This window comes from Ovis canadensis, chromosome 7 (assembly GCF_042477335.2).
Source record: "Ovis canadensis isolate MfBH-ARS-UI-01 breed Bighorn chromosome 7, ARS-UI_OviCan_v2, whole genome shotgun sequence".
NCBI lineage: Eukaryota > Metazoa > Chordata > Mammalia > Artiodactyla > Bovidae > Ovis > Ovis canadensis.
In genome coordinates this window covers 28,828,375-28,851,557 of record NC_091251.1, presented here as the reverse complement: position 1 = coordinate 28,851,557, position 23,183 = coordinate 28,828,375, and the positions used below count along the sequence as shown (strand labels likewise).

General features: G+C 40.3%; 1 protein-coding gene across 4 annotated transcripts in view; it reads right to left on the bottom strand.

Annotated features, from left to right (window-relative positions):
• Positions 1-4,458: 4,458 nt before the first annotated feature.
• Positions 4,459-23,183, bottom strand: part of KIF23 (kinesin family member 23) — a 50,874-nt gene continuing 32,149 nt past the window's right edge. The window contains exons 8-24 of one of the 4 annotated variants that reach the window (XM_069595522.1): positions 21,631-21,672; positions 20,845-20,957; positions 20,586-20,707; positions 18,908-19,010; positions 14,304-14,383; positions 14,096-14,215; positions 13,754-13,880; positions 13,255-13,413; positions 12,244-12,401; positions 11,466-11,639; positions 10,821-11,000; positions 10,194-10,502; positions 7,333-7,563; positions 6,482-6,564; positions 6,214-6,292; positions 5,794-5,864; positions 4,459-5,089 (exon numbers count right to left, since the gene is read on the bottom strand). In XM_069595522.1, coding sequence (XP_069451623.1) covers positions 5,074-5,089; positions 5,794-5,864; positions 6,214-6,292; positions 6,482-6,564; positions 7,333-7,563; positions 10,194-10,502; positions 10,821-11,000; positions 11,466-11,639; positions 12,244-12,401; positions 13,255-13,413; positions 13,754-13,880; positions 14,096-14,215; positions 14,304-14,383; positions 18,908-19,010; positions 20,586-20,707; positions 20,845-20,957; positions 21,631-21,672 — 2,167 coding nt within the window. In that variant the 3' untranslated portion in view covers positions 4,459-5,073. The remainder of the gene's footprint in view (positions 5,090-5,793; positions 5,865-6,213; positions 6,293-6,481; positions 6,565-7,332; positions 7,564-10,193; positions 10,503-10,820; positions 11,001-11,465; positions 11,640-12,243; positions 12,402-13,254; positions 13,414-13,753; positions 13,881-14,095; positions 14,216-14,303; positions 14,384-18,907; positions 19,011-20,585; positions 20,708-20,844; positions 20,958-21,630; positions 21,673-23,183) is intronic. The other 3 variants (XM_069595524.1, XM_069595523.1, XM_069595525.1) reach the window with 3 other exon arrangements.

Genomic DNA, 23,183 nt, shown 5'->3' with positions numbered 1-23,183 from the left:
GGTGTATAAGTTACATCAGACAGTACTTGTCTAACTTACCTCACTTAACAAAATGTGCTCAGTGTTTATCCATGTTGTCTCAAATGGCAGGATTTTATTACTTGTTAATAGTTGAATAGTATTTCACTGTGATTATATATAACATGTTTTCTTTGTCCATTCATTGGTTGGTAGACTACTGGCTATTGTAAATAATGCTGCAATGAACACGGGGGTTAGATATCTTTTCAAGGTAGTGTTTTCATTGTATTCAGAAAGATTTCTTTGTCTTGCCTAATTATTCTAGCTAGGGCTTCCAATACTATATTGAATAAGAATAATGAGAATAGTCAGCCTTGTCTTATTCCTGATCTTAGAAGAAAAGCTTTCTTTCTCCAGTGAAAGTATGTTAACTGTTTGTTATTCATGAGCTTCTTTATATTTAGGTATGTTCCTTCTGCACCCAGTCTGCTAAGGTTTTTTTAATCACGAAAGGATGTTGTATTTTGTCAAACAGCTTTTCTGCATCTGTTGAGATGACCGTGTGATTTTTATCTTTTGTTAATGTGTATTACATTTATTGATTCATGTATGTTGAGCCATTCTTACATACAAGGCATAAATCCCACTTGGTCATGGTATACAGTTCGTAAGGGTTCTTGAATGCAGTTTGCTGATACTTTATTGAGATTTTCTGTTCCTGTATTCATCAGGGGTACTGATCTGTCCTTTTCGTTTCTTGTTATGTCCTTATCTGGCTTTGGTTTCAGGTTAATGCCGGTCTCATAGAATGAGTTTGGAAGTATTCCCTTCTCAAACTTTTCTAAGAGTTTCAGAAGGATTGATGATGATTCCTTGAATGGTAGAATCCTTCAGTGTCGCCCTCTTGTCCTGTGGTTTTCTCTGCTAGGTTTATGATTACTAATTCAATCTATTTGGTTATTATTGGCCTGCTCATGTTACCTGTTTCTTCCTGACTCAGTCCTCTTTTTAAAGTTTGTTTTATATTGGAGTGTAGTTGATTAAGAATGTCGTGCTGGTTTCAGGCGTACAGCAGAGTGGCTCAGTTCTGCATATACACGTATCTATTTTTCAGACTCTTTTCCCGTTTAGATTTCCCTGTGCTATACACAGTAGGCCTTTGTTGGTTACCTATTTTAAATATAAAAGTGCGTATGTCAGTCCCAAACTCCTGATTTATCCCTCCCCTTTGTTAACCATAAATTTGTTTTCTAGTCTGTGAGTCTGTTTTGTAAATGGGCTCATTTCTGTAATATTTTTTATTTTTTTGCTTCTGTCTATAAGTAACATAATGCATTTGCAGTGATTATTGATAAGGACTCACTATTGCTATCTTATCATTTGCCTTGTTTTTTTATCTTGTTCCTGTTTCTACCTTTGTAAAGTTTCCTTTGTAGTTTTCCTTAGTGATTTGCTGTCTGCTCATTTTTTCTTTATAATGTTTCTTGCCTGGTTTTTTTTTTTGCTTTGCGGTGGTGGTGGTTGTTCAGTCACTCAGTCGTGTCCAACTCTTTGTGACCCCATGGGTTGCAGCACACCAGTCTCCTCTGTCCTTGACCATCTCCCAGAGTTTGCTCAAACTCACGTCCATTGCATCCAGTGATGTCGTCTAACCACCTCATCCTCTGCCACCCCCTTCCCCTTTTGCCTCCTTCAATCTTCCCCCGGATCAGGGTCTTTTCCAGAGTTAGCTCTTCACATCAGGTGGCCAAAGTATTGGAGCTTCAGCTTCAGCATGTCTTTCCAATGAATATTCAGGGTAATTTCTTTTAGAATTGACTAATTTGATATCCTTGCTGTCCAAGGAACTCTCAAGAGTCTTCTCCAAGTTCAAAAGCATCAGTTCTTCGGCGCTCAGCCTTCTTTATGATCCAACTCTCACATCCACACACGACTAGTGGAAAAACCATAGCTTTGACTATGAGGATCTTTTTTGGCAAAGTGATGTCTCTGCTTTTTAATATGCTGTCTAGGTTTGTCATAGCTTTCCTTCCAAGGAGCAGGCATCTCTTAATTTCACGGCTGCAGCCACCATCTGCAGTGGTTTTGGAGCCCAAGAAGATAAAAATCTGTTACTGCTTCCACTTCTTCCCCTCTGTTTGCCATGAAGTGATGGGACCCGATGCCATGATCCTAGTTTTTGGATGCTGAGTTTCAGGCCAGCTTTTTCACTCCCCTCTTACTTTGCAGCTTTCATAATACATCTCGTGAGTAAAGCAGTCCTCCTCATGCTGATAGCATCTTGTTTTCGTTCGCCTGTAATGGCCCAACCCTTTTTATTCCTCCCCTTTTACCCTTTCGATGTCACAGTTTTCTTCTTTTGATGTGCACTTTGTTTCTATGTCACTAGTTAGCACCATTTTATCTCAGCTTGAGAACTCCTTTTAACATTTCCTGTAAGGCAGGTTTTGTGTGTCTGGGAAAGCCTTTATTTCTCCTTCATAGCTGCAGGTCAGCTTTGCTGGGTGAAGTATTCTTGGCCAGCCATATTTATCTTCCACACTGTGAATATGTCATTCCACTTTGTCCTGGGCTGTAGGATTTCTGCTGGGATGTCCACGGATAGCCTTGCAAGCATTCGTTTGTAAGTTACTTTTTCTCCCCACTGTTGACTTTATGATTTTTTTTTTTAACGACTTTTGATGTAATTGGAGAAGGTCTTTTGGCATTGAGATAATAGTGTGTCCTGTTGGGCTTTTAGGTCCAGTTTCCTGCCTGGCTTGGGAAGGTCTCGGCTATTTCTTTAAATATACACTCTCTGCTCTCCTCTCCCTCTTTGCTTCTTCTGATAGACCATTATTCCTCACATTTGTTTTTCTCAACTCATCACGTATCAGAGTTCTCTTGGGTTTTCTTCACCTTTTAAGAATCAAGTTGCTTTCCCAGATTTCATCTGCCTGATTCCCTAAGCTTTCTACATATTCTTGATCTCATTCATTGAATTCTTCAGCTGAAGAATTTGGTTCTTTTTGAAAATTCAATATATTTGGTAAAGAACATCTGTATTTGGTAAATAACTGCATAAGCGTTCTAGTACCTTCATCACAGCTGTTTCTAATTTTTATCAGATCACAGTGCCTATGGATTTCTCTCAGATCACTGTACCTGTGGACTCAGTTGCTGAAGAATTATTATTGTTTTTCTCTTTGGGATTCCATATCACTGTGATTTTTTCAGTTTGGTAAAAATGTGCCTCTGCCGCTGAGTTTCAAGTAGCACACCTCTTTCTTACTAGTTGTTAGATGTTCCAGTTCAACACGGACCATTAGAGACCTTTCTCTTGTTCTCCACAAGGTGGCGGCATAGCTCAATTTTTGGTTTCTCTACCTGAGCTGGCTCTAGGGCCATGCCACCGAGAGCCTGTTAAAAAGTCAGCCTAGAAAAAGCTGGCAGCAGAGTGGGCCAGGCATGGGCTTAGCACCCATGATTGTCCACAGTAGGCAGGGGGAACCCTCCACTGCGGTAAGCCCCCCAGAGGGCCACGCACAGATCTCCCGCTGAAACCCAAGGCAGGCAGCAGGGCGTGAGATCCTTCAGCGCCCTTGTTCTCGTCTCCCCACTCCCACCAGTCGCGCCTGAAGAGTGAGTGCTGCTAGAAAGAAACAGGTTCCTCCAGCTGTGCCCAGCCGGGCGGTCACCTTAAGACCTCTGAGGGAGGCGGCGGTGGTCCCTGGCAGTGGAAGCCCCGTGTGTTGCTGCTCCTCTTCGGCCTCCAAACTGGTTTCTGTCCCCCAGCCGTTGCCTGTCTCCCCACAGATGCCCTCTCCCGCACACTCTCCAGTCTCCACACGCTCCAGTCTGGCTTCTGCCCCTCCTCCCAGCGTGTGGGGGTGAGGTAGGCTCTGGAACTCTTGGGTCCACAGTCCTGCTAAGGTCTCCCCACCTATGTTCTGAAGCACTTTTTGGTAGAAATCTTTTGCATGTTCTGGTGTAGTGTACAGAGAAACTTTCGTTCAGTTATGAATGACTCAGGGATTGAACCCAGGTCTCCTGCATTGCAGGCAGTCTTTACTGTCTGAGCCACCAGGGAAGCCCATGAACAACCAGTCAGCTGTGAGTAAAAGAAAAGGAATAGCTCACACTGCCAGGCTGCCGCCATCACTTGCTCCTCTACTTTTTATCTGCACGTGGAAGTCAGGTATAATACCAGTAATTTAAAATTCTCAGACTGAGTGCTGCTCTTGAAACCCTAAGTTAGCTGAATGAAAGGAGGATTCCAGGTCAAACACAGTTTATGTACAAAGGATGGCCTGTGGACCCCAGTGCACCAGTGGGTTGTGTGGGCTTGGAGGGTATTCCTGGTTTTCAGCAGAGTAAATAGCCCCTTGCAAACCTGTTTCTTTGCATATAGAAACAGGTATCCTCAGCATGGTGACAGCAGTTTCTAGTGCTTTTGTTTCATTCCCCTACAAATGATTGCCAGCTAAATGAAAAGCACAAAAGCACCATCACATAATCTTGTATTTCTTAGTGCTTTTATTTCATTTCTTTTGGCGTATCTAAATGTCAGAAAGTACATACATACAAAACTCCAAACACCTTCCTAAAACGGTTTTAGTATTGGCGAGTCTCTGACATCTCAGGTTGAATTGTCCAATATATGTCTAAAGTGCATTCTCGCAGCTAATCAATAGCAGCATTTTTTTTTGTTTATAAATCCTTAAGAAATATTCAGACAACAGGTGGAAAAGTCACAATAAAAGGCAAAGCGTGATCTAGATATATTTTTCATTAATTATCCAAGACAAACACATGCATGAATTAGTTTATAAGTATATAAGAAATATACAAAAAAATAGCAATATAAAAAAGTTCATACAGCAACGAGAAAGAGGGCTCTTTCTCTGCTGCTAATATTAAATATGGCAAGGTGTAGAATATAAAAAGTTTGTAGAATCCTAGATATCTTTGGAGCCACAGGGGAATCCCTGATGGAGGCCAGTGTGTGATGACATGAGGTCTGTGATTTTCAACAAAGCTGGAGTTTTATAAGATGGTTTTCAGAAGGCACTGCTTTGGAGAAATCACCAGCACAAATGATGAAAATGTTGTTCTGTTATTGAAACTGTCAATTCATGGCTTCTTACGCCTAAAATGAAAGCCAGCATTTAGTGTTGAGTTTTGCAATGAACCTCTAGGAGGGCTTTGAGAGAATTCCGGTTTTATCATGGGAAAAGTTAAAGTCTTTCTAAGAAAGCAAAATACGCTTATCCGGTATTTAATTAGACTTCCCATCTTTATCCTGTTGCACTGATTTTCCAGATTGCCTAAAGAGCACATACATGTGTCAGAATGGACACATGGACCTGTACAGTTAGATACTTGAAAACAGGGGGCTTAAAACAGTGAAAAAATGGGCCAGACTCTTGGGTATATCTTTAATATGTGATTGCTTTCCCTACCACAGATTTCACCGTTCCGTTTCATTTTAATGAACACTTCTTGCTATAACAAGAGGCAGATTAGGAAAGAAGGAATTATGTGAGGAGCTGTCACCCCTGACCCCAGCCTCCCCTCCTTAGAGGTGGTCTCCCTTAGGCCTCTGAAAGCTTTATGAGCACTCACAAACTAGGAACAAGAGTGAGTGTTCTTACAGCTCTAATTGCTATTATCCAACCTCCAGGGTTCTCAGCACTGTTACTGCCTACTGTAGTCTGCCAGTAGGGCCCAGATATTCCAGAGGGTAAACCAAAACCACATAGATCCTCTTAGGAAAAATAAAAAGGTGGAGTAGGGAGAAGGGGTGGTGGGGAGGGAAGACAGAGAGAAAGGCCACACTTGGTCAGTACTCACTTGGGTTGTGCATGGTGCTGGTACCCAGGCCCCAGCTGAGAGCCGGCTTTCATCTCCACAGCCACAGAGCACTGGGGAGAAAACCACAAGGAGGAAAACTGTGAGGTAGGAGGGTCTTTAGAGACCATCCAGGTAATCTCATTTTCTATCAGAAAGAGTTCTTGAGAAAGTTAGTGGCAAAGGCTGGAGCCTGGCCCCCACCTTCCCACACTCTTTATGTGAATCTGTCCCCAGGAACAACAGTTCTGCTCCTGAGAGGGTTCCCATCAGCTTGATGGACATTCTTGTTCTTCTAGGTGATGCTCTCTCACTTGATTTTTGGGCACAGACCCACTACACTAAAAACAGGGGCTTCGAATTGAAGAGCTCCGTCCAGTAAGACCAGAGCAGAAATACACCCCTACAGATCTCTTATCCTACCCTCGTTTCTACATCAGTCCATTCAGACTCTGTTCCATCTGGTTGGGCAGGTGCTGCTGTAGACGATCTTCGTTTTCGACTACAGAAAAAAGGAACGACGCAACAGTTATTTTTACATCGAAGAACAGGAGAAATATTAGAAACAGAAAGACCCTATATACTCCTTCAGAGAATTAATGACACGTTTTTACAGGCTAATCTGTTCCTCAAGAACGAGCAGCTAAGAAAACTACAGCCCTCTAAATAAAGCAGTTTGATGCTCACTCACCTAGTTGGTGATTCTTGTTTTAACGTCTCTATTTCAGTAAACTGGACGGATTGTCCACCACCCCTTGTTTTATAAACATCACCCTACAGCCAAGAGAAAAGATCACCATTACACTTTAATACATCCAAATGATAAACATACATATATATTTCAAACTGATTTTTTAAGACTTTTATGAAAACTCTGATCCACAAAACCAGATGGTACTTGGACTGCTGGGTCTATACCTTAAAATACTTTAAAGATTTGTGTACGTATGTCTCACTAAAAAAGAAGTCCAATGCAGTATAATTAATAGCATTCTTACTTGCAGAAAATAACATTCCTTTTTATTCAACCAGTAATTTAAAAAGCTACAGTAAAGATCTAGCAACCTATCAAATTTCTAAATGTTCTAAGGCAATATACTTTCCTCTTTAGATGTTCCCCTTCTCTCATACACAAGTGACAGTACAGTCTTTTTTATTTTTTTGGCCGTTATGTACAGCTCATGAGATCTTAACCTGGGTCCTTGGCAGTGACAGCACAGTCTTAACCACTGGACTGCCAAGGAATTCCCTCCAATGACAGTACTCTTATGCAAAGGCAGGAATTCTTTGTTTGATTTAAAACAAAATGCACATTAATTAAAAGTATATATCTGGAGTTCCTCTAACAAACACATTGTGCAGATTTAGTTCCAATTTAGCAGATTTGAACCCAAGGAGTAACTTGAGTTTTCTAACAAACAAAAAGGTTTTATCAAAAACCCATTTATCTTCTAGTTGACACTGCCTGGGTATCATCAGAGGAACAGAAGAGTAAATGGTTTCTTGCTTTTTAAATATTTCCTTCTCTTGTGTAAATTTTACCTTAATTAGCTTAGTCTCAATCTCCCCATCGGAGGCTAGTTCCTGGTGTGTCAGCATGTACTTTTCACACTTAGCTAGTGCCTTCTCATTTGCAACAGACACAGTGATGGCACGGGGGACATGTGGCTGCATGACTGTCTCAGTTTGCAGGTTAGTGGCAGGCTTATGATCTACCCATCTGTCTCCCGCAGAGCGTGATCGTCTGTGTCGCAGACGGATTGGTGGTGCGTTCTGATCAGATTGAGAGAGGAATCAAGAAACAAGCATAACCCAGAATTAATTTCAGGGTACTATTAGAAGTGCAGCAGTTTTGGCTACTTTAGTTGGTGACAGTATGAAAACAAATGCATGAACCTTTTCAAAAGCTATGTTACTCAAGCAATTTAAATGTTCTCTTTGTATGTAAACACAAAACCAACAAACATATTTAAACACCATTTTAGGTATGTATTATATGTTCTACTAGAGATCTTCCCTTTCAACAAAGAGTGGAAGGGAAAGTTCTGGTAATGCTGCTAGTCTTTCCTGTGTAGGTGATGTTTAGGACAAATAATTCATCTTTGCATTTTTGATCAAAACCCAGTATTTGTTCCTGCTGTCGTGAAGTAATCTGTTAGGTCCACAACTATGTTAAAAGCTTCACAAAGATCAGTAAAAGCCCTAAACATATCATAGGCTTCTAAACAAAAGAGAAAATACTCCTATTAAAAAAATAGACCTCTCCCCCCAGCAAAAGCTGATGGAGCTGTATAGTACATACATGCTAAAAAACAAAGTATTTTAAGAACCTTGTGTATAAAATGATTAAAAGAATGTTTATAAAGTACTTCTGCATACTTTTAAAAATCTCAGAATGTAGCTTTATGAAAAGTTCACAAACATTGCCTAAAGGTTACAAGAACCAGATAAAGAATTCACTATCAAATCAGTCTCTACCATGCAATAAAAAACTACATACTTCCAGTAAAATGTTATATAAATTTAGGAAAGTTAAGTTTAGCACAGTCAACCTAAGGGGGTGTGGAAATCACATACAGACATAGTTAATAGTTTCTTTGTAACTTTGCAAAGTTTTTATTTGCAAAACTGAAAGCAAATGAAAGGGTCTGTCACAGGCCAAATCCTTCAAAACCGGTCAAGTGTGGACACCTAATTTAAAATGTGTATCTGGAGAACTGAAGTATTTCCCCTGTACAATTAGAAACAAATGCACCAGTGACAAAATCATGACACCAAAACATGGGCAACAGCGTTTGCCACTAAGGATACCCAAGCCTCACAACAAGCAAGAAACGTCCCATTCTTAAAATGGCTTAATGCTGAACGAGGAAGAAAGAGGTTCTCATGACCTACCATTTAGCAAAGGTGATAGTTTTCTCAAACACATTAAGCAGTAGAGACACTGTGAAACAAACTTTGGAAAGATGACTGTCCTTACTTACACTCTACTGTCATTTATGAAATAAATAATAATTAAGCTTTCTTCCTCACTGAAGTATATAAATTGAGTCCGCCTGACATAATTTTTGACCAACAAACCTAGATGTGTATTCTGCTGCACTTCTAAAGAGATTTTGATTTCAAATGAAGAAGTTAAAGGATCTCTAGTAAATTCTCTTAAGTATCTCATAGCCACATTAGATACTGCGTTAATGTTTTAATGTTGACCAGGCATTAAGTAGGCCTTGAATAGTTTTCAGTCTATAAATTTGCATGAAATAAGGAGGATTTATTAGAGTTGATCAGAAAGACCAGTCACCATATAATTTGCTCCCCAAAAAGGTTTAAAGCAAAATCTGCCAAGTAAAGAAGCTTAAGCGACTTTAGACTTATCTGTTGCCTTTGGTAAATACCTTGTAATTCATCATCATCCCTTAATAATCAGGAATGCAGGACACCTCAATGAAATATTTTCTGTACCCCAAGAAAATCTAAAGCAAATATTTACTATAAAATTATTTAGAAGAAAAATTATTAGATATATTAAAATTTTACTAAATGTAGATTCACAATATTAACTTTATCAACTTACTCAGATTCAGAGGAAAATTTTACCTTCATCTTTAAGAAGAAAATATAAACATGAATTTGTTTAAACAACCTTGAATGAGGCAGAGCCCTTCTAAATTGAGACAAAGGCCTTGAGATTAAAAGCAATTTATTGGACATGTAAACCTTCCTTCGGCAGTTATAAAACAACTGGCCTGGGCTCTTCAAAAAATAGTATCGTGGAAATAAAAAAAATGGGGAGGATGGACTATTTTATATTAAAAAGATTAAAGAGAGAATAACCACATATTATGTGTTCACCTTGATAGGACCAAGATTTGAAAAATGAAAAGCCATTATTGGGACACCACTAACTTTCTCAGGTATGATGAAGATTGTGGTTATGTATGTAAGACACAAAGTCTGTGACTTACTACTGTCAAAGGCTGAAGAAAAAAAAATATTTACATATCTATTTTTTAAAATAAAAGTCCGGGAAAACAGTTTTAAAAATGGAAATTTTAAAAAAGTAAAACCTCCAATTTGAGGAAGAAAAGCCAAAAGAAAAGAATGGAAAATGTGCTCTAAGACAGTCGCTGATTTTGTGGATGCTCATCAGTCCATGCAGCTGAAGAGCACGTGTTCACTGAACACAAGGCACTTCCTGGGCCAGATGCAGCTAGGCTGTTTCAGATGAAGAGCTAGGCCTCAGTTTCAGGGTGATCTGATCTTTCAAACTAACAGAAAAATCAGACCTTGCTTAGACATTAGAGCTCACCCATCATTCCGGTGAACTTTCAGAACCCAGTTATAAAAATACACAACATTAAAATCTATTGCTACAATGCTTTAAAATGATAACTGGCACTAACCCTGCTGCAGTGATCCTCTTCTACTTCTATCTCACTTCTGAACGAAGGAACCACCTCCCTGCCTTCATTCCAGTACATCCCTCGCCTTCTGTCTGACACGATACAAGCTTTACTTTGTCCTGGCTCCTGCTGCCTACGCCTCGCAATAGATGTGACATTGAGAGGTGTGTTGTACGGAGGAATTTTCTGCTCCCATTCCGAAATACAGGAAGCTACAGAAATGCTGCTGCAAGAGTTAGAGCGCCTATGTAGCTGTTGACTCATGAGTTGCTGGCCGTTGGAAATCTGAGCAATATAGTTACTAGAAAGCTAAAAAAATTGAAGAGAAATTAATGAGCAGGAGTTGAAAAACTGAGAAACAATTCATTATTTTGCTATAATTTTAGCTCATGAAGACATAATTTATAACTTGTCTTTAAGACAATTTTTGTACTGAGTTACTAATTTTACACTAAATTTGTTTATACTAAATTTTTAAGTATAAATAGAAATTTGAGAAATATAATAAATTTAAAACAAAAAAATTGATTCTCATAGAAATAGCTAGTTGATTGTCATGGAAATAGTCAGCTAGTCTGAACAAATCTCTAGTACTGTGAAGTCACTGCACAACTACAGACAACTTACAGGTGCGGGGGATGGAGAAGCAGGCCTCTGAGTAACTTTTTCCCGCTCCCGCCCCCGAGAGGGCCTCTCTGGCTTCTCAGCTCTGGGCTCAGTGACGATGGCCTTCAGTTGTTTCAGCTTCTCATCTTTCACCCAGAGTTTATTTTGCATCTCCAGCTGCTTGGCTGCCACTCGACGCTCCTGAAGGTTTATGAATGGCAATTAAGTAGTCTAATTCAGTTATACCAAACCAACTGCATCGGTTCACCTGAACATTTTATTTCCTAAAGATGACAGTTCTTCATAATGCTATTTGCTGTGACTTGTAAGAGCAGAGAAAAAAGTAAAAGGGACGGAGTAGTGGCTGCTGTTGCCCCCACCACTAAAACACTGTGTGTCATTCAGCCGTGTCTGACTCTTCGAGACCCCACGGACTGTAGCCTGCCAGGCTCCTCTGTCCATGAAATTCTCCAGGCAAGAATACTGGAGTGGGCTGCCATTCCCTTCTCCAGGAAATCTTCCCGATCCAGGGACTGAACCCAGGTCTCCCACTGCAGGCAGATTCTTTACCAGCTGAGCCAGCAGGGACCCCAGTACAAGCCGTTCAGAACCCTGCAGTCAGCAATCAGTCAGCCATGAGAGGAGAGCTGTAGGAATGACACTCACGCATTCTTTCTCCCACTTCATGGTGGTTTCTGTCACCATGCCTTGCAGCCTGGCTTCTAGTCTACGTTTGTCAGAAAACTGTCGCTGAAGTTTTTGATTCTGGGTTTCAAGCTCCTGTTGCAGATTGCGCTTATCTTCCTCATAGATGGTCGTTGTTTTCTCTAAAATCTCAACCTGGGAATTTAGACCATAAACATTTCAAGTAGCTTTAAAATAATCTCTCTCATAATCTGCCTATGCAGGCATAGTTATGGAAAGAAGAATCATGGAGAAAACCTTTTCGTCTGAAATTTCATCTGAATGCCCATCTCTGTTCCTAGAAATGAGGACTTTTAAACAAGCTCCTCACTGAGAGATGAAGTTATAATTGATTTCATGTGAAAATTACTGTTCCCTAAAACTAAGGCCTAAAATTTTGTTTTTATAAAGGCCATTTTTAGAATAGAGAACACTACCAGTTGAGATTAGCTTCTCTTTAGAATGAATCATGTATCCCCTAAATTATCCTCAGTAGTAAGCCAAAAAACAATTTATAATCAAAACTAAAACACCAGAACATTCTCTTCAATCGGTAAGGTCTGTCTCATAAAGAGTATTCTACCCTTTTATTGCCTTTCACTAACAGTTCCTCTATGGGGGGAATGGGATGAAGATTAGTAAATAACCAAGTGATAACTCCCAAGGAAGCAGCAGCTGCAGGTCCATATAGCAGAATAGCTAAATCAAAGACCAGTGTTAAATGTCTAGCATATACATCCATTATAATCCCAAAACCAACCTTATATTCTAAAGTTTTGTTTTTCTTCTCCAGTCGTTCTATTTCCATTTTCTGTCCTGAGATCACCTTTTCTTTTTCATTTAGTTTTCCTTGAATATAGTTTTCTTTATTTAAAACAGCATTGTCAAATTCTTGCAACAAAGCCTTAAAAGTAATAGCTGAAACAAAAGCATGCAGGCCAAGTTTACTCCAATTCCAAAGTAACTGGTGAAGTCAACTTTTATAACTGCTATTTATATAAAAATGAAGCTTTACAGCAAATACCTCTTTCAAAGTCTATAATCAGAAAACAAGTCTGGAAGGAAATCAAGTTTCTCAAATCCACAAAAGAGACACTTTTGTTACTGAAAAAACACTTAAGTTTTTCATTTTGCACTATAGCGTAAATTTGTTTCAGAACAAATGCAGAAACAAACAGAAGTAACACTAGCCTTAGGGACTTAGTTAATTCAAGTTGAAATCCCTGTGCACCATTCACTAGTCATGTGACGTGGGCAAGTTGTTTCTGAGCACGTTTCTTCATTTCAGAATGGAGATTTAAGTACCATTTATCTCACATTTTTCTTATGATGGTGATAAGAATACATACATTCAATGAGCACTTCCTATGTACCAGGATGTCATACATGACTTTTATATATCATCTCAACCCTCTCTCTGAAGTAGGAACAATTACAGTCCCATTTTGCAGACAGAAACTAGAAATAAAGGATTAAGTAATGTTCTCAAAGATACAGTTATTATGATGTAATAATACATGTTAAATGCCTTGCATATAAGTAACTAGTAGGAGCTAAGAAGTAGCTCTTATCCCTTTCATCATGACTGATAATTTTTAAAAGGGAGAAATTCACATCCACTTTGATCTCCTGCTTTACGTTCTTAGGATATTAGATGATGCCCTGGGGGCTCCTAAGTTCAGAGACAACCCTTCCTTGAGAGATGCTGTCCCAACACAAAACTCCCTGCAAGTTTCTCCTGTTAAAATGACTATAGACAGTCTGCTCTTACCCTGCTTGTTAAACTCCTCAATCATCATTTGTCGTAGGTGATGTCGTCTCTCTAGTGCTTCGATCAGCCTGGGAAGAGTCTGCTCATCATTGACATCCAGAAGTTCGCAGGACGGCAAAGGTGGGAAACTCTGTAAAACCACTTCTGAAACCAGCGGTTCTGTATGGAGTTGTTTAAAAAAAAAAGTTACACAGGCGAGAAAGAGTTATTCAAACAAGTTTAACACTGGTAAGAGCCCCCAGTCCAAATTAACAGTGTATTTTGTTGGGCTCATCATATTTCCTTAAAAATGAGTTATATGAGTTGTAAAGAAGAAAAAATGAAAAAAAATGTGAGAGTATATAATAAAAGAAGTGTGAATTTATACTTTGGTTCAGACTTTTTTTTGCACTTGTTTGTTGAGGGGAAAGAAAGTGAACAGTTTTCTTAAGTGAAATAGGTTTTTTAAAAAAGAGAGACAGACTCATCAGCAGGCAGATGACGCCACAGCAGCTCATACCGTCTCCAACAGGACCTGCCCGGGCCTGATTTCTGTATCGCCTCCCCGGTGTTAAACCGCATATGGCCTTGTCTGTTGGTCTGGCTACTTCAACCTCCTGGGTCACTTCTGCAAATCTCATTACTTGCTAAGATACAAAATAGGGTTTGATTTTGTTTTTATATATAAGCATTTGCAGTCTTTCTTCAGAAATCAGTAAATGAGACAGTAATAGATTAGACATTAGTTCACTTCTGTAACCAGTGGTTCTATATCAGTTTTTAAAATGTTCAAAATGTTATTCTTCACATGTAAATGGTTTTCTCTACAGAAACTCAGATTCCATAAAGGCATTAAAATTACCAAGCTTTCTTCATAATCTTCGGCCTTTGGATTCACACACACGATCAGGCGTACTTTCCCTTCCCCATCGAAGTAGTTCTTGAACAGATGGGTTAACTTTGAATCTCGATATGGAACCATCTATAAATATATCCAAACCCAAATACATCAGGTAGAAACTGCACACAAAACTATACAAGTATACAAACAACCAAAGGCTGCTGCTCACCTTGTTAGTACCGTAAGTTTGGTTCTCTCTCAGGACCTCCATACATGTTCTCAGTGTCATTAGTGACTGGTTAATGTTACCTGACAGAAAAAAGTACACAGAAGTCATTTGAAGACACCAATGGAGTAGCTAGAGCATGGTCTGTTTGTCTGTGAAATATCTACTTCATAGAACTCTTAGATGGAAATTACAGATGACAGATTTTAGTGGGCTCAGCTTAAAGAACTGTCCATATCTGGCAATGTTGCAGTAGAGTGTAAGTACTGGGATTTTTTTTTTATGTAAAGACTTTCCACTGAATGTAATATTATACTTCATGACCCGTAAGATTTCTTTCAAATCTTAAATACCATGAAAGAGTATATTGAGTACAGATGTTTCAGTTCAGTTCAGCCACTCAGTCGTGTCCGACTCTTTGCCACCCCATGAGCCACAGCACGCCAGGCCTCCCTGTCCATCACCAACTCCCAGAGTTTACTCAGACTCACGTCCATCGAGTCGGTGATGCCATCCAGCAATCTCATCCTCTGTCACCCTGCTTCTCCTCCTGCACCCAATCCCTCCCAGCATCAGGGTCTTTTCCAATGAGTCAACTCTTCACGTGCGGTGGCCAAAGTACTGGAGTTTCTGCTTTAGCATCATTCCTTCCAAAGAAATCCCAGGGCTGATCTCCTTCAGAATGGACTGGTTGGATCTCCTTGCAGTCCAAGGGACTCTCAAGAGTCTTCTCCAACACCACAGTTCAAAAGCATCAATTCTTTGGCGCTAATCTTGCCCATATTTCAGGCTACAGTTGGCTCCATCCAGACATCAGTGTCTCCCTTACACCAGAAGGAGCTCCTGTTTCTACCAGTCAGGTGTCTCAAGAGCCAACTAAATCTGTTCCCTCTATATCTAAAGAAGGTTTCTTAGGCAGCATGCTTGTTAGTCCTGGCCACTCGTTTGAATTTCTGACTTAGGGCAAGTCTGACAGGTCTATCAAGCCAATGATACAGGAGATGTCACCTGCAGAGACCCCAAAAGTATTACAACACAGAAGAGTTTGTTCATTTTGAAGCCATGCTTTCATTCTTGGCCCCCTTTCAAATACAGAGCTCATCTGTGCCTCCATGGTACTCCATGATTCATGCTTCTCTTCCTTGACCCCCGCTCGCACTGTCCTTCCTCCGTTCCTCCACGTGTTCTTCGAAACCCACATCCTTGCTAACAGACTTGCCATACCCTCAGACCTCTCACAGAATGATCCGTTCCATCTCTCTCTAATGGCCACCTGTGATCTGGATGTTGTCCACGGGTACACTTCAGGGAGTGTGCATACATGGTTGGGAAGTAAATGCATCTTTTTTCTTACTAGCCTCTGAAATTTAGCTGTTTCTTCAATTATGAATGTAGACCAAACACCTATAGTAATGGTAGTAGTAGTATTTGTGGTGTTTAATCAACAGAAGTCACAGATAACTTTTATAACAGTTTATTGCTTATCTCAAGATACTTATATTCATTACTACTTTGAAATTATGTAGTCATAGACATGCTATCAGGTTTAAGGCATTAAGAAAGTACATAAATTACTGTATGACAAAGGTTTTAAGAATACTTTAAAAAACACATTTCAGTCTAATTGCTTTCTTCTGTAATCCTGTATTTTATGCTATACATTCTAAAATACTCTGAATCATATCCACAGGCTTTACCCCACCCATGATGCAAAACCCTACAACCTTGTTTTTATTTCCTAGAAGAGTGGAGCTTCTCCTGCAGCCTTGTGAATAAAAGCTGCCTGCTTTCTAAAAGCCTGACATACTGAAAGGATGGTGAGCAGCAGGCGGCCAGCCGCATTTTCCTAGTCCCTTGCTGCTGTTCTTCAAAGACACATTCCCCTTACATGCCAGCTCCTGGGTCAACTTCAGCATCTAACAGGAAGGTCACTCTAACATGCCATCAGAGGGCCCAGGCCACAAGTCCAGGAAATCTTTCTCTCTTTAGCATTATAGCCATGCCCTAAACCTTGTCACTCAAACTCCGAAACCTCTGGAAACCTGAGATTGTCGTGTGCCCCAGCCACAAACCAGCCCCAGTCTAGTTTTAACTCCCTAACTGTGTCAGCTCTTCCCCATCATGTCAACACTGATACAGCTTCTGTTCCTGTCCCCAAAGCTAAACCTGCTTTCCCAAGGTCAGTCCTTCCTCTTGTGATCTGGATTCTGGATGCTTTGTCTTTTCATATAGACGTATATAATGCGTGTGTGCTGTTAGTCCTGGGCAACGAAGCCTGGAGCTTCCTAAGTGGCTCGGTGGTAAGGAATTTGCCTGCCAATGCAGGAGACACAAGAGATGCAGGTTCAATCCCTGGGTTGGGAAGATCCCCTGGAGAAGGGAATGGCTACACACTCCATGATTCTTGCCTGGAAAATCCCATGGACAGAGGAGCCTGGTGGGCTACAGTCCGCCAGGTCACAAAGAATCAGACTTGACTGAACACGCACGCAGAACAGCTAAGCCAGCACGCCACAGCTGCTGAGCTGCAACTACTGAAGCCCGTGTGCTCTAGAGCCCCTGCTTCTCAACAACGGAGGCCACCAGTGAGAAGCCTGCATGCTGCAACTGGAGAGTAGACCCCCTCACTGCAACCAGAGAAACCATGGCAGCAACAAAGGCTCAGCACAGCAAAAAAACAAAAAAAAGTGTGTGTTCAGTCCTTCTGTAACTCCAAGTCACCTGGCTATTACCCCCTACTCTCCTTCCCAGACTCAAGGATCTGTTGTCCTCGAGGCCCTGCCCTCAGTATTCCTCTTTGTACTCCATGAATAATCTTTTCTTCCCCATTGCTTCAATCATGTCTTCACTAGCAAAACCTAAACCTATAAACCTCAAGTCAAATCTCTCTCCTTCCATATCTATCTACTTCTGTATCCAATTGCTAGACACCTACACTTGAATAAATTGAATATGTTCAACATACAACTCTTAGCTGCCCACACCTGCACCTCAGACTACTCCTTAATTAAGGTTTTCTTTGATTTATCCTCCTCTCTTCCTTCCACTTTTCACTTTCATGCACTGGAGAAGGAAATGGCAACCCACTCCAGTGTTCTTGCCTGGAGAATCCCAGGGACAGGGGAGCCTGGTGGGCTGCCGTCTGTGGTGTCACACAGAGTCAGACACGACTGAAGCGACTTAGCAGCAGCATCTTCCTTCCTCTCCACATCCAGGTGGGTCTGCTTCCAAACTACCTCTTAGTTTTGGCTGACCTTTGCCTCCAGGTGACAGGACTGCTCATCTGAATTACTGCAAAAGGTTCCCAACTGGTTTTCATCTCTCTAGACTTGCCTCTGATAAATTAATTTACAACAGTGGGAAAATCTCTTTAAAACTAATCCTTCACTGGCTGTGTAATAGCAGAAAGATACAAGTTTTGGAAGTTCAACTAACCTGGGTTCGAACCAGGCTCTAACCTTGAGAAAATTAGTTAACCTCTTCCAGTCTGACAAAATGGGTATGATCCAACCCTGTAAAGTCAGAATCAAGAACTCAAGCCCATATATAGTAGATTCTATGATAAATACTCAGCCCTTAATAATCGGTAGTCACCATTATGCTTTCAACAAGAAATTCACACTGATGTGATAGTCAGAGGTCTTCATGAACTTGCCTTGCCCTCCTGCCTCTGAGGCCACACTTCACCAACGCACGCCCCCCACTTCAGCCGCCCTGACCGTGCCATGTTCTCCCAGGGAGGACGGCTTTAATCCCATCGCTCTTCTAAGAGCTCATGCCTCAGCTCCACGCATTCTTCCCCAAAACCCCATCTCACATACAGCCCCAGAATGGATGGAACGCCTGGCTCTGTATTCCCACAGCACCTGCTGCTCACCTCCCTCACGCTCTACTAGCTGTTTGCCTCTTTTGTACTAGGTATGTCTTCAATTCCTGTAACACAGTAGGTACTCTATGAATGTTATTAGCATAAATCATATCATAAATGGCTGTACTAAATGAAAAAAAAAACATTTCAAATGGCTTTTGTGTTCAAAGATTTTCCTATCTTCAGAAGCCGATTTTTTACCACTGTTAATGTTGGAGGAACTATTAAATCACTTAATTTTATGGACCCAGTACTGGCACTCTAGCCATAGATATAACACCTTCAACAGGAATATAACTTACTTTATATTTAGTCACTTTTCCTCATTCTTAGGCTTCCCTGGTGGCTTAGTAAAGAATCTGCCTGCAATGTAGAAGACCACCTGCAGCAGGTTCAGTCCCTGAGTTGGAAAGATCCCCTAGAGAAGGAATTGGCAACCCACTCCAGTATTCTTGCCTGGAAAATCTCACGGACAGAGGAGCCTGGAGGGCTACAGTCCATGGGGTCACGAGAGTCAGACATGACTTAGCGACTAAACCACCACCTCATTCTTAGAGAAACTGGTGTAATAGATCAACATGAAACCAGCATAACTAAAGAAAAAGCACTAGTCACTTAACTTAGCCTCTAAAGTTTTAGTCAGATTGAGGACAGTTAGGCTTAAACCATCAATAAGTAGGCAATAAACTGGCACTGCAAGTTTTTGAAAGTTGTAGCAATAAGTAAATACTATGCTCACCAGCTTCACGTAATCTGTTCCCTTCTGCTTTTGTCCGGTTAGTTCTTTCACTTCCAGCAAGATCTACCAAGGACAACTGACTAATAGTGATTTGTTCTTTTTCCTGAAGGGAAGATAATGCCAATCACATGAGTTATAACTGGTTTACAGTGTTCTTTATATTCAAGTGAAATTAAGTCTTAGGTTTACATAATACAAAATGCACAATAAGGGGGAAGGATACATGTCTGGGGGGAACAGTTTACTAAAAGCATATGATAAATATCCTCATGGCATTACTTGCAGACTATGTTATACTGTAAGTTCCACAAGAACAGGAAGGAACTCTGTCTTTTAACCACTTCATCTCCAGCACCTTGCACAGTTTCAGGTACTCAGAAGGAGCTCAATAAATGTCTGCTAAATAGTTTAGAGCAAGACTAAATATTTGTATAATGAGAGATTTAATAATCTTACAGCCTAATAATTTCATAATAGTCTAATAACTTTTATAAGAAAGTCAAGAGACACATAACTGATATTACTAATACATTAGATGTGATTCAGAGGAAAGCAAGTGGATAGAAGCTTAGAAGCATTTTCTAGCTAACATTTGTCAAGTGCTGACTGTAAGCCAAGCAATGGACTAAGAACTTTACATGCATCACCTCCTTTAATCCTCACAGCATTACAACTGGAATTTTGTTGTGAAAAAGGTTTATAAATCTTTATAAATATCTAATAGAGGAGATAAAATGTTATGATTCATTGTTTTTCTCTGAAGACTCATTTTGTATGTAGAAATTATTACATAGAAGTTATTTATTACGTAGAGGAGTTTATTACAACTAGGTAAGACAGCTAGTAAAGGTATACAAACCAGAATTCAAATCCTGGTGGTCTTTAGTACCATGCCGTACCATCTACTGCCATCTGAAAACCTTTGTGATATACCACAATTTCATGGTATGTTTTGAATGGGATTACATTTTAATACCTTAAACTCATTAAATGATTTTTACATTCAGTGTCAGATGCTGTTACTAATTAAGCCTTGCAGCATGACAGGCCCAGCGTTAAACAGTGACCAGCAGCTGCGGGCTCCACTGGCCTGTCACCAAGAGAGAACAGTCTAGAACTGACCACTCCTGAAAAGTTTGTTGGTAACATTTTAAAAACAGGAACAATTTCTACATACAAAATGAGTCTTCAGAGAAAAACAATGACTCATAACATATGTCTCCTCTATTAGATATTTATAAAGATTTATAAACCTTTTTCACAACAAAATTCCAGGTTCTAAGATTTAACAGCTGATTTCTTAGAACAAGAGTCTCCCTGGTAGCTCAGACGGTAAAGAATCTGCCTACAATGCGGGAGACCCAGGTTCTGTTCCTGGGTCAGGAAGATCCCCTGGAGAAGGGAATGGCAACCCACTCCAGTATTCTTGCCTGGAGAATTCCCTGGACAGAGGAGCATGGAGGGCTACAGTCCGTGGGGTGTCAAACAGACGACTGAGTCATGAGCAACTGACACTTCTAGAACTATCTACCTAATTAATGGGACATTTTTAAAATGTCATCACCTACACATAAGGTAACTCTAGCACAGTATTCAGTGTAATGAAACCTTCATGATTTAACTCTAATTCCTACATTAAGGATTCAGAACAGGAAAACTCCACACATTAAACCTTTACCTGTAAGACGTTGTCTCCATCTGCATCCAAGGGAGCCTGAACTAATTTAATGTTGAACACACTATGGGAACGGCTGGACTCATGATTCAAATGTGTGTTAGCAATTCGTCGCTTTTTCTGGCCTACAGTGAGAGAGAAATCATTGCTCATTTCAGTGTATATACTTTCTACTAAACTAAAAAGTGCTGTCAGTAGAGTAGCAACATTCAGGATTATATTTATCACTTTACATATTGGTACTTCTAACCCTGCTTCTAACCTCTCCAGAAAACTTCAAAAGCCTCCTCAGTAGATTTCACTTCTACTTCTGTACATCCTGCAACGTACATGTTATGGTTCTTGTCTTCACGAAGCAGTTTAGATTGTGGAGGTCTAGGGGAAAGAAAAAAACATTAGTTTCCTAAACTATCTCAGGACTTAAGGACTAAAATGTCAGGTAACATGATATCCATTCTTACAACGGGAATAAGCCTAAGCAAGACTCCAGAAGAATATTACACTTGGATAAGACTAAGGATATACAGTTAAGATTAGTTACATAACAGGAATCTATTTTGTTATAAAAGCTTTGCTCTATTTCATTCCTACAAAGCACATGAAACAACACTTACTAAACAGAGATCAAAGTAGTGGTAAGCACCATCACATGCAAAGGTTAAGCATTAAAATCTAGCATTTTCTTAATTTTAAAAGATCAACAGATCGAGCTGGTTCTGTCACCAAAAAACCAAATTCAGAAGGAGTTTGGTATATACCAGGAGTGGCAATCCTTTCAAAGTGGCTGGTCCAGTTTTACTCTTAAGGTAGGATGTAGATGGGAAAGATGCTGCCTGTTTGGCCTCAGTAGTGTGAATAGTAGGGGCAGAAACAGTTACCAGCCACCATTATTCAGCCAATGGCAGATTTCTCAGGAAGGAGGGGCTTATATAAGGTAGCAGCCGGCCCAGGACCAGTGGAAAATCACCTGCATGCGAACATGCCACAATGCCAACCACTAGTATAACTGCACCCTTCTCCTTAAGAAAAGAGTCAACACATCACATACACAAAATCTGTGTTCCTCATGGGTGTGCTGCAACTGTTCCACCTACCAAAGGAATAAGGCAGAAGTTACTGTTTCTACAGCAGCCATCTCATAACAACACATTCAGCCTAGAGTATGTGACAGTCACAGTGAGTCATATCTTAAAAATTCTCCTTCATTGTATTAAAAACTAAGCCTTAAATCAGCTCCCAAAAAAACCCAAAACGGGTTAAACACCACCCTAACAGAATGAATTCACTGCCAGATAAGCACCCTGTGAGTTCATTCACGGTGTTACCAGGAAGGTTACAAGGCACACAGTCACATCTGTCAGTCTCCATTCACATAATATACACAAGATAGGCTTCTTAGAAAGCAATCCCATCTGGAACAGATCGAACAGAAACCTGGTGCATGTGCAGAGTGCAAGTGATTGGTAGCAACAAATGACAGCAAAAAAGTTTGGGAAAACGGGTACATACAGCTGACACTTTGAAACAAGTAAATAAGTAGTCTGTGGTGGTTTAGTTGACAAATCATGTCCGACTCTTAGGACCCCATGGACTGTAGCCTGCCAGGCTCCTCTGTCCATAGGATTCGCCAGGCAAGAATACTGGAGTGGGTTGCTATTTCCTTCTCCCTGGATCTTTCCAACCCAGGGATTGATCCCAGGTCTCCTGCATTGCAAGTGGATTCTTCACCAACTGAGCCACCATGGAAGCCTGATGATTTAGTCTATAAAGTCTCTAATATAAATACTAAGTTAAAAAGTAATTTGTCTTTGAATTAGTCTATAAACTCTGTAATATAAGTATTATATTTATAATATAAAGTAGATATACTGACACCTCAGTGTAACGGTTTTCCAAATGTAGCTGTTCCTTAAATAATATCTGATTGAGTCATATATGTGAAAGTTAAATATATAATGCAGGTCTTCACATTATTCACGGCTTAAGAGGCCCTAACAGAGACAGCAGTGAAGACAAGCATCAGCTTAAGACTATGAACAAGGTACTGTTGGACATGAGACTCCTGAGTCCACTCTGGCACAAAGGTAATCTGTAATGCCAGACTGTAGTTAGCCTTCAATCTCAGCAGGGCAAGACCCAAGGAAATCTAAGGCATAGTCTTTTAACTCTGGTACAATGACAATACAGATGTCACTTCTTATTAATCAGTAATGGAAGGTCTGTGACTATTAGTTGTGCAGACAGCAGCTTTAGGCTCCATTCTGTGGAGACCACCAGGACACAGATTAGAAGCTGCAAATTCCCAACATTAAGTGTTAGGTTATTGAAAGGTAGCCCCAAGGCACATCTATAGGGACACTTCTTTATACAATTAAGATCCTTCTCAAAATACAACCTAGGGCCAAGAGTTTTCAAAAGTAAAGTGAAAGTGAAGTCGCTTAGTCGTGTCCAACTCTTTGCGATCCAGTGGACTGTAGCCCACCAGGCTCCTCCGTCCACGGGATTCTCCAGGTAAGAATACTGGAATGGGTTGCCATTTCCTTCTCCAAAAGTAAAGTCTAAGGCAAATATTCTCCTTAGATGCTTTAACCCACTGGTTTT